Raw genomic sequence first — 11056 nt, forward strand, 5'->3', positions numbered from 1 at the left:
ATTTGTATTCCTCTCCTAGAACATTTGTATACTGTAGAGAATTTGACAAAGCACACTGCCCAAAGAGTTCAGTTTACACCCCAGATTCACCATTTGTGTGCCAAGTAGCCTTTTCAAAGTTGCCCTCAAAATTAAATAGTGTAAGAGATTTCTGTAGAAAATTAAGCCAGGCAGTGGTCTCTGAGTTTGAGGCCAGCCTGATCTACAGAGTGAGTTCTAGGACAGTCAAGGCTACATGTTTATACATATGTGAAATTAAGCCATAAGACAGAGAAGGTAGTAGGACCCACAGCCAACTAATGGGCCTGACGCAGCTACAGTGGTTGATGGGCTATGTCCTGAAAACCAAAAAACCAAACAAACAAAGAAATCAAGCTTTCAGACATTCCTTCCTCAGCTCCCCAGAGCTGAGACTTTTGGTAATGACTGTGTGACACATCGCACTGGAATATGCAATAGACATATATCATATGCGTTCATTTTACTGAAGTTACTTTATAGCTTTATATGTGGTAGCAAGGCACGTTTTATTTCTGTTTTAGATGTGATTCCTAACCAGAACGGAGCCATTTCCTGCAGGATATGGCTAAGGAAAAAGGCAAACTACATGTTGGTATAGGGAAAACTAGTGCATTGGACTTACTAAACACTGTAGTGTTTGTGTTCATGTTTTGAATCCAACAGAAACTGCTATTGGGTGGCTTAGAATTTCAAGGCATAGTTGACTCCACATGCAATAGAGGCCATAATTGGCTTTGAACAAATGCTTTGTCAAGTGTGTAATTTTGTATTTCCCCTTTATTTACTGAATTTACTAAGATATTCCTGGTTGTATGATTAAATATTTCACAATATCCACTATAATATATAAAATTCCTATTCCTCTTGGAACACAGAGAATGTATTCATTCATATATTGCTTGAGCTGTAACAACTCTTAGACAATCTAGTACAAGGAATTTCAGGCTTGTTTACAATTAAAGTATGAGTCAAGTATTCTCTATTTGACTATTTTAGATTACAGTTTTCCGTGAGACCTTTTTTTTTTAAGATATTTGCATATGTATAATTAGATACCTAGAGGATTATGACCCAAGATGCCTCCTCAAATCCACTGATGTTTCATATACACTTTACATAGCCTGAAGGCAACTTTGTATTATACGTTTAATGTGTCTACAACCTGATATGGGATCAAGTATGGAATTTCCACTAGGTGGTACCACTTGATATTCAAAATATTATAGAATTTTTAAAGATTATATGTGTGTTTGTGTGTGTGTATGTGTGTGTGTGTGTGTGAGAGAGAGAGAGAGAGAGAGTTTTTGTCACGTGTGTATACACTGCATGCATTTCTTGTACCCATGGAAGTTATAAGAGGGCATTTGAACTCCTAGAATTGGAGACATAGACAGTTGTGAGCTGCTCCATGAGTGCTAGGAATCAAATCTGGGTCTCCTAGAAGGGCAGTCAGAGGTGAGCCATCTCTCCACTCCCTAATTTCAGATATTTGATAATTAAGAATATAAGATTTTTGGAAGAGAATGTCAGACTTATTCTTACTATTAAAGCCAAGTTAGCATCATCTTCTGATATGTTGAAACATTAGTTCATATTGCCATGTCCTTATGAGGCGGCCTAAGTGAATCATTCCATTTATCACTTAGTGTTTCAAATCACTTAGGAAACTTAGACATCTACAAAGAACAGCTTGCAGAATGTAGGATTCTCCATTTTATTCTTATTAAATTAGCAAGGAATGACATTTAGTGCCTTGGATGCTCTTTGGCAATGAGCCAGTTAAATGTAATAGGAGGTAGCCCACTGTTTGATGAGCTTGAGAGTCGCTGATGTGGAAATAAGAATTTTTTTCCTATACAGACCTGATCTATTAACCTGGCTTCATTTTCTTACTCCATACCCACCAGCTAATTTTTCTGTTTTATTTAATTCCTGTATTTGTTTTCGTATTTGAGATGGAATCTTCCCATTTGCCCAGCCTGGCCTCAGTCCTGGGTTCAAGTAATCTTCTATTGGCTTCCTAAGCATCTGGAACTACAGGTCACACAATCACACTGGCCTAATCATCCATGTAATACAAGTTGGGAGGTAAAACTACCTCTTTGCATCAAATCATTATAAATTACTTTAAAAAACAAAACAAAAACAGAAAACAAAATAAGTCCCCTACTATTTCTGAAATGCTTGCTACTCTCCCAAGGAAGTTTTCAGTTACTGAAGTTTTTTTTTTTCCACTCAAAAAGAAGGGCTGTACAGTCAAGAGTATAGGGCAGAGTGATTTTAAGTGCTTTAATTTTGTCTCACTTAAATTTAGCCTATTTGTGTTGATTAGAGAGCAATAGAAGAATTAAAGACAAGTATTTTGAAGTGTAGGAGCTTATGTGTAGCTAGATTAGTTTCAAAAAAATCGGGAAATATTTTAAACCTTCATTGACCTTATTAAATATATTTCCAGAAATATTCTGCTTGAGCCTTTCTCATAAATTAGTCATCTTGCACAACAGCTGTGGCAATATGATATAATAAGAAAAGTGCGATGATTTAGCAACAGGGAGGTTGTGAGTTCTCATCTTGGCTCATTCACAAGAAGATTAAATGACACCTAAAATCCTCTAGATAAGGAAGCCACACATGAATCATATGATCTGTTCCCTGTGAGTCTGCTGGTGTTTAGAAACCACACAGCATAGAGAACATTTGTATGAGAGTGGAAGCTTGGCACAGAATTTCCATTTTTACTCTGAGGGCAAACAGCATATGAAGAAGGAGTGGTGTATGTAATGAGTTGCATGTTAGTTGGCTTAGGCAGAAAAGCAATAAATAACTTAACAAAATTGCTGAGAAAACTGAATCAACTAGATTGTAGACTGAGCTTCCAGGAACAGGTTTCTGAGGTTACAACACAACCGGACTGCCTTCACCATGATGGGAACCCGAAACCAAGAGGTTGCCTGTCCATTTAGTAAGCTACAACCACAATTCCTAGCCCCAGGAGCACCTTGTCTCTGTTACAGTCTATGTCAACATAGTAAATGCCTCATGTTCTGGCTCTAGCCCAAATCTCTGTTGGGGAGCTTAAGTCATATGAAACCTTAGCTAAGCAAGAGTCTTGGGATTCACCTCTCCAGCCTCTGAGTGTGCCACCCGAGGACTGGAACACATGCCAACAGGCCAGTCCATTGTGTACACTGCTGACAGTTACCAACCATAAATAACACTCACACGTTCCTTCACATTTGCAGAGATAGTCATGTACTTTTCATTTAGAGATACCATCCTGTTTACAAATGTATTATTTCTGACTATCTCCTAAGAAAATATGAAAAACTTGAGGGCAGTATTTACTTTATTAAAATCCAGAAAACGATTAAAATTGGGGTTTCTCTTGCAGCTTATTTTGTCCACATTGGTTTTGCTTCCATCTATGTCTTTTCCCCATTGAGGACACTCTCTACCTTTTCAATTTAATGTGCTCTTTGCCATACAGACCTGTGAATGAAGAGCCAGAGCCCTCAGAGGTCGATGCTGCTGGCCGGTGGCGTGGAGTCTTTGTCAACAGAACATCTCCAGCTCCTTCAGACTCTGCAACCACTGTAAAGTCACTGATCAAATCATTTGATTTAGGACACTCAGGTATTTTACAGAACTCTACATTCACATCCTAGCCTACATACCAACCCTCACTCTGCCACACTGACCCCAACAAGTTGATTGAACCATGGGCTCATTCTAGCTCACGCCTCTGTGCAGGAAGCTTCGCTGAGGCTGTGAGGCCGAAGGAAATTCTGAGACAGCCTCTTTCCTACTTCTACTTGTCATTTCCCCTTCATCCCTTTCCTGCCTCACAGAGCCATGACTTTCAGGGCCTTCTTCCTGTGCTCAGAGAACCAGCAAGAATGGCCAGCAGCTTCATCTTCCAGAGAATGAGCATCCCTTGTGTGTATTTGACCCCCTTGTCATGAGTCTCAACATTCTCACTTGCAGTGTGCTATTAGAATCTTTTCTGCTTGGTCTTACATGTGAGCTTTCCTGTCTGTTGCTTCTGATCTTGGGTGTGTTGTCGGCTTTTTCTGGAATGATCTGAATGATTCACAATTTCCCTGTGGTTGTGCACCTTACACACGAGGCAATTACACACTCCTCCTTTAAGCATTATACATGACAGTGTGTTGAAGAAGCTTCGATAACGTCCTTTTTTGACTGCCCCAAATGTACATTGTATTGGAAAAGTAAAGCAGTGGCTAATTCTAAGATGAATTGATTGTCTCTGCTAAAATCGTTTCCAGATTACTTAGATTAAGATTAGACTCAACATCTTGAGAGGCAGGAAAACCCAGTGAGTCAGTCTGTAGATAGGGCATGATACATCAGTAATGATTTGTAGATTAATGTTCCTGTTGCTTCCCCAAGAGAAACCTCATCACATATTCCCTTCCTCTTGCTCCAATATTGGCATCTGAAACCATCTGTCACACAGCTGATCCCTCTCCTCTCGTTTTCCCAATCCAGCTATAGTCAGAGGAGAAAAGCACAATGAACATTATACCTAACATGTGGGAGTTTTGTTTTGTTTGAGACAAGTTCTTTCTGTGCAGCCCTGGTTGTCCTGGAGCTTCCTAAGTAGGTCAGACTGACCTCTGTCCTCTTCTATGTGCTGGGGCTAACCTGTGCCACCACACCCAACTCATCATTAGATGTTTAAGTCACTAACAAAGGGAAACAGATCAAAACCTATTATATGCAGTTTTGGACTGTATTTAAGTATTTATGTTCCAATCTCTTCTTGGCAGGTGGAACTGGACAGAGTATTTCTGTCCACAAGACTCCCAGAAGCCCCCTGAGTGGAATCCCAGTGAGGACCGCTCCAGCAGCTGCTGTTTCTCCGATGCAGGTATAGAAGAACCCAGAGGCAGCTCTTTGTGTAACCCTCTGGGTATTCTTTACTCATACGAGTGCGTGCCTGCGGAGCAGCAGGACTTAGAAATCGGGGTATATGTCACTCAGCACTCATTTTACTTTAGTACTGGAATGTAAGGCCTGTAAGAACAGAGATGTTTGGTTTCTTGCTCACTACTAGATATACTGGCTAGAGTAATCACATCACTGTAGAGCTCAATGAATTTCTGACTATCAAGTGAAGGACTATATCAAAGGAACTTCAAATGTTAATCTTCAGTGAAATCGTCATTCTTTTTTGAAGGCCACATCTGCATCATATGCAGTTACTTAGTTACTCTTGATGGCTGTTTCGGGCATTGTGGATTTAACTTAGTACAGAACAATACAGTGAAGGTCCTTGTGCAAACTTCTGACCTCTTGAGGAACTATTTCTGTATGAGAGCACATCAGGATTTATTTCAAAATGTTGGAAATTGCTTTAGTTAGCAGAAAGGAATTTAGTTCAGAGGCGTTGGTACTTCAAGGGCTAGAAGAGGTGACTAAAGCCTTCGTGAGCTCATAGGACAGGCTTTCCAACATCTCATGTTGGCCCTTAAACGCACCCTGCTTTCTCGATTCAGAACATCTTCCACTGAGTGCTTGTCTAGAACCGTGGCCTCCTTTTACACCTAAGATCAGCTTCAGGACTGCACTGCAACATATGCATCCACAACAGCAAAACACATGTCTCATCTACCCATAAAGCTGTGTGGCAGACACCAGAGCCTCTGCTACAGGAGAGCAAGTACCTCCACAGCCACCAGAAGCAGCACAAGGGCCACTGCACCTTCCTGGAACCTTCCAGAGTTTTGAGAATGGGTGTGTGCCACAGAAGACAAGGGACATGGTGAAGCAAGCTTTAAGGAGTTTAGAAAGCATACCCTTCAGCTTAGTAGTGAGCAGAGGGCCTGCAGGGGGGTTGAGGGAGCTAGTCCTTAGAACTCTAGAAATTGGTTCCTAGAAAAGGGAAGTGTGTTACTAAAGAAGGAAGATGGAAAAAAAAAAAAAAGAAGGAAGATGGGTTGGCTCTGTCCTTACACATTGAAACACTTGATAGGTGTATTAGCCTTCCATCTAGTCTTTCGCATAGAAAGTGCGGTTTCCCAAGAATTTTCACATTCCATACAAGTGTCAAGGATTTTTTAGCAGGTGAGGTGAGACTCAGTTTCACTTTTGTGGGTTGTGCATATCTTCATATGTGACTATGAAATGTTGCTTTACATCTTCCATCTATGGGCTTACCTTTGCACTGACCACTTTTCTATGGGTTACAGTTTTTTACTGTTTATAAAACACTTTGATATATTCTCCCTAACCTTTGTTTTTACACAGAATGCTTCTATTAGGGACTGGAGAGATGGCTCCATGGTTAAGTGGACTTACTGTTCTTACAGAGGGCTCAGGTTTAGTTTCCAGCATTCACATGGAACCTCCTAACTGTCTGTAACTCCAGCTCCAGAAGTCTAATGTATCTGGCCTCTTCAGCAGGCTTCTGAACTCATGCATATACCCACATACATACATGGAACTTTAAACGGTTTAAGAAATGGTTTAAAAGTGTAAGATGTCTGACTTCTTTTTAAAGCTATGATTTTATCTGATAACATCATAATCACCTTTTAATGAAAAGGTAAATTTTGTTTGTTTTCCCCGAAGAGAACATTGTTCTGTGTTTTCTTTCATGACTTTGAAGATTTTTGTATCTTGGTTTAAATATCTTTCTATTAGCTTATTAAAACTTTCTTCCTTGGTGTCATAGAAGTATTTTATCTTGTTGAAGAGTTTTCCTCTTGACAGTGTTTCACCGTGTATCCCTGGCTGGCCTAGAACTTCTGTGTAGACCAGGCTAGCCTTGAATTCAGAGATCTGCCTAGTCCTTTGCCTCCCAAGTACTGAAATCAAGTCATTCACAACCATGTCTGGCTTATGTGTAGATAAACCAGTTTTAAACCCACAGAAACATGAGTTTGGATCTAAGTGCTCTTCCTACCTTCTGCCTCCTAGAAGCAGAAGCAAGCCTTTTGAGGAAGGTACCTCATGTGGGACCTTACCTTACAGCTGCCTGCCTGCATGCATGCATGCATTCTTTCTTTCTTTCTTTCTTTCTTTCTTTCTTTCTTTCTTTCTTCCTTCCTTCCTTCCTTCCTTCCTCCCTCCCTCCCTCCCTCTCTCTCTCTCTCTCTCTTTCTTTCTTTCTTTCTTTCTTTCTTTCTTTCTTTCTCTTTCTTTCTTCCTTCCTTCCTTTCTTCCTTCCTTCCTTCCTTCCTTCCTTCCTTCCTTCCTTCCTTCCTTCCTTTCTTTCTTTCCTTGCTTCTTTTCTTTTCCTTTATCCCCTTCCTTTTACTTCCCTTCCCTTTTCTTTTCTTTTCTTTCCTTTTCTTTTCTTTCTTCAAGATAGGATTTCTCTGTGTAGCCCTGTCTTTCCTAGAACTTAATTTGTAGACCAAGCTGGCCTTGAACTCAGAAATGTGCCTGCCTCTGCCTCCTGAGTGCTGTGCCACCACCACCTGGCATAGCTATTTGTTTTCAAATACAGAGTCCTTTAGTCAGTTCATAGAATTCTAGGCACATAGAGTAGATGACACTGAAAGACTAAAACCCACAACGATAAACAAACAAACAACAGAAACAGGCTTAGCAGATCCATATATTGATTCTATTAGACACAGATTATTTTTAAAAAACAGTGATAAATTCAATCAAGAAAATGAACACCAACACAAACAACAATAATTTAAAAAAACATTAAAAATTACATGACTTCTGGGCAGTGGTGGCACATGCCTTTAATCCCAGCACTTGGGAGGCAGAGGCAGGTGGATTTCTGAGTTCGAGGCTAGCCTGGTCTACACAGTGAGTTCTAGGACAGCCAGGGCTGTAGAGAGAGACCCTGTCTCAAAAAAAAAAAAATTACATGACTTAGGCTGGGCATGGTGGTACACACCTTTAATCCCAGCACTCGGAAGGCAGAGGTAGGTACATCTCTGAATTCAAGGCTAGGCTGGTTTACAGAGCAAGTTCCAGGACAGCCAAGGCCATACAGAGAAACCCTGTCTCAAAAACAAACAAACAAAAAACAAATACAAAAAAAAAATCACATGACTTAAAGAAAGACTCAAATATATAGATTCAGTTATAAATTAAACATTTTCTAGGGACATTTGAGAGACTGACTACAAGGAGTAAAAATATTTAAGCTGAAGTGCAGATAATAAGAAGGGATGGGAAGAATAAAAAGATCTGTGGTGGAGTTCCTAAAAGGGATGGAGTTAGAGGGGCAAGATAGTGAAGGGGTAATAGCCAGAACTTTCCAGAGCTTATTAATGCCCAGCCACAAGCAAGAATGATAATGAAGCCAAGCTAGCTATGTACAAAGAAAGCTTCACCTGGGTGTATCAGTTAAAACTGCTGGAGGCAAGAAGAAGCAGTATCGGACACGCAGGGCAGGGCCTCCGGTGTCAGAGGAGCCAGGATAAAACCACAGCTTCTTCATACGTGATAGAAGACAAAGACATGGCGAAAAGGAGAAAATTGCTTCCAGGGTTCCTTTGACCTCTGTGGGCGCCACGAATCAATCTTTTTAAATCTCATATAATAATAAATATTACAAAAATCTTAGAAAATCATAAAAGTGTATGTTTATTTTAATAGTCTGGAGTTTAACCCATTGCTGCAAAGGAAACGCCAGACCCAGAATATTTATAATAAAATCTGAATCACTTGAAGAAGGGAATAACATCCATATTAATCATGAATTTAAGCAAAGACTGGAAAATAGAGATAAACTTTTCAACTCATGAGCCAGAGTAGTTTTATTATTTCTATTAAAAATGGTTAAAGAGGGGGGCCTGAAGACATGGCTGTGGTTAAGGCTGCTCTTCTAGAGGTCCTGAGTTCAATTCCCAGGAACCACATGGTGGCTCACAACAATCTGATGCCCTCTTCTTGATTTGTCTGAAGACAGCTACAGTGTATTCGTAGAAAATAAATAAATCTTTAAAAAAAAAAAACAGTTAAAGACAGGGTAATTAAAAGGTCAGTCTCTCCTGAACCTCCATGTCTTGAACAAGATTTTGTTAAACCTAATTAAGCAGTATATGAAAAACATGTCAAAGGAGGGTTATTCAAAACATGCAAGGTTTTAACTGTTGAGAAGAGTCCGGAACTCACCATACTAACAAAGGAAGAAAAATATAATCTGGTCTTTGTAGGTAACAGCCAAATGTATTTGAGAAATACCTTTGTGACACTGGCAGTCAGACATGGTAGGAGAACTCCCTACCACTGAACTAGGTCCAGAGCTCTGGTCCTGTTTCTTGAGATAGGGTCTTGCTAAGTTGCCCAGGCCCCAGGTAAGTCTTGAATTCATAATCTTTCCATCTCAGCCTTCTAAGTAGTCGGGGTTACATTGTCTTGGTTACTCTTCATTTAAACCAAGAGAAAAACTTCAGGAGCTAGGAGTATAGTTCTGTAATAGAGTGCTTGCCTATTATAGAGAAGGCCATGGGTTCAAGTCTCCAGCACAAATAAAAAAGAAAACCTCTAGTTTTTTGAGATGGCTTAGGGGGTAAAGACACTAGCCATGCATGTCTAACCAAGCTTGATTGCTAGAACCCATGATGGGCGGTGAGAACCAGCTTTGAGGTTCTCCACATGCTCTATTGTCTTGTGATCGCCATACTTTTTCTTTGTCAGTGTCTTAATTAGGGTTTCTCTTGCTGTCATAAAACACCATTGACTAAAGTGACTTGGGAAGGAAAGAGTTTATTTTATTTTGTTTTACAGGTTGTAGTGATAACCGAGGAAACTTGGGGCAAGGCAGGAACCTTGCAGACACCATGGGGGAGTGCTGCTTACTGGCTCGCCCACCATGGCTTGCTCAGCCTGCTTTCTTATACCATCCTAGACCACCTGCCCAGGAGTGGCATCACTCCGTGGGTTTTACCCTCCCACATTAATCAAGAAACTGCTCTACAGGCTTGCCCACGGGCTGATCTTGTGGCATTTTCTCAACTGAGGTATCCTCTTCCTAAATAAGTCTAGCTCATGCCAAGTTGACATAAAACTCGCCAGCACAGTCATTATGGAAGCTATGTTTTCCCAATTGTGACATACAAGTGCCAGTATTCATTCTCTCTCTCTAATACAATTTTTAAAAAATTTTTATGTGGATAGATGTTTTGCCTGAACGTGTATATTTGTACCATGGCCATTCCTACTGCCTTTGGAAGCCAGAAAAGGTTACCAGATCCTCTGGAACTAGAGTTACAGGTGGCGGCAAGCTGCCATATGGGTGCTCGGAATTGAAGGAATGTGGTTCCTTTGGAAGAGTAGCCACTGCCCTTAACCATTGAACCATATCTCTGGTCCCTCTCTAGGAAGTTCTTTAATCTGATTTATTATCAGTAATCATACTTAGTGGTGAAATTTTAGATGTTTTCTCATAAGACTAAATTGTTAGGGATCTTTTACTTCACACGCTGACTTCAAAAACAACGTTTTCAAACATTTTTGAAAATTATATTCTACAACAATTTTACTTATAAGGATCACTGGGGACCATACATTTCATGCTTACTATCAATGTAGAAACAGATCCCTAAAATAAAGAATTCTCTTATATCATATGCATAAACAGTGTTCATAACACCAGTATCAAGGTCGGCACTGCTGTTCATAGAGGGTGGGTCCAGTGAACTATGGAAACAATAGTAGCTAACCCATGAGATGCTTGTTGTGTGTGGTGATCTGCTTGGATTATTCTGAATGAATTTTTTTAAAGATTTATTTTTATTTATTTTATGTGTATGAGTACACCGTAGCTGTACAGATGGCCATGAGCCATCACGTGTGTGGCTGCTGGGAATTGAACTCAGGGCTTCTGCCGACCCGGCTCACTCTGGCCCGCCTCACTCTGGCCCGGCTCGCTCTGCCCTGCTCGCTTCTGTGTAGTTCACTGTAGCTGTCTTCAGACGCACCAGAAGAGGGCGTCAGATCTCATTACAGGTGGTTGTAAGCTACCATGTGGTTGGTGGGATCTGAACTCAAGACCTTCGGAAGAGCAGTCAGTGCTTTTACCCGCTGAGCCATCTTGCCA

At 40.5% G+C, this 11056-nt stretch overlaps 1 protein-coding gene across 6 annotated transcripts in view; it reads left to right on the forward strand.

Moving 5' to 3' along the window:
• Specc1 (sperm antigen with calponin homology and coiled-coil domains 1) overlaps positions 1 to 11056 on the forward strand; it is a 293053-nt gene that overhangs the window by 216126 nt on the left and 65871 nt on the right. For all 6 annotated transcript variants that reach the window (XM_031353951.1, XM_031353952.1, XM_031353953.1 and 3 more), the window contains 2 exons: positions 3509 to 3654; positions 4812 to 4912. In XM_031353951.1, coding sequence (XP_031209811.1) covers positions 3509 to 3654; positions 4812 to 4912 — 247 coding nt within the window. The remainder of the gene's footprint in view (positions 1 to 3508; positions 3655 to 4811; positions 4913 to 11056) is intronic.

Source organism: Mastomys coucha, unplaced genomic scaffold (assembly GCF_008632895.1).
Source record: "Mastomys coucha isolate ucsf_1 unplaced genomic scaffold, UCSF_Mcou_1 pScaffold5, whole genome shotgun sequence".
NCBI lineage: Eukaryota > Metazoa > Chordata > Mammalia > Rodentia > Muridae > Mastomys > Mastomys coucha.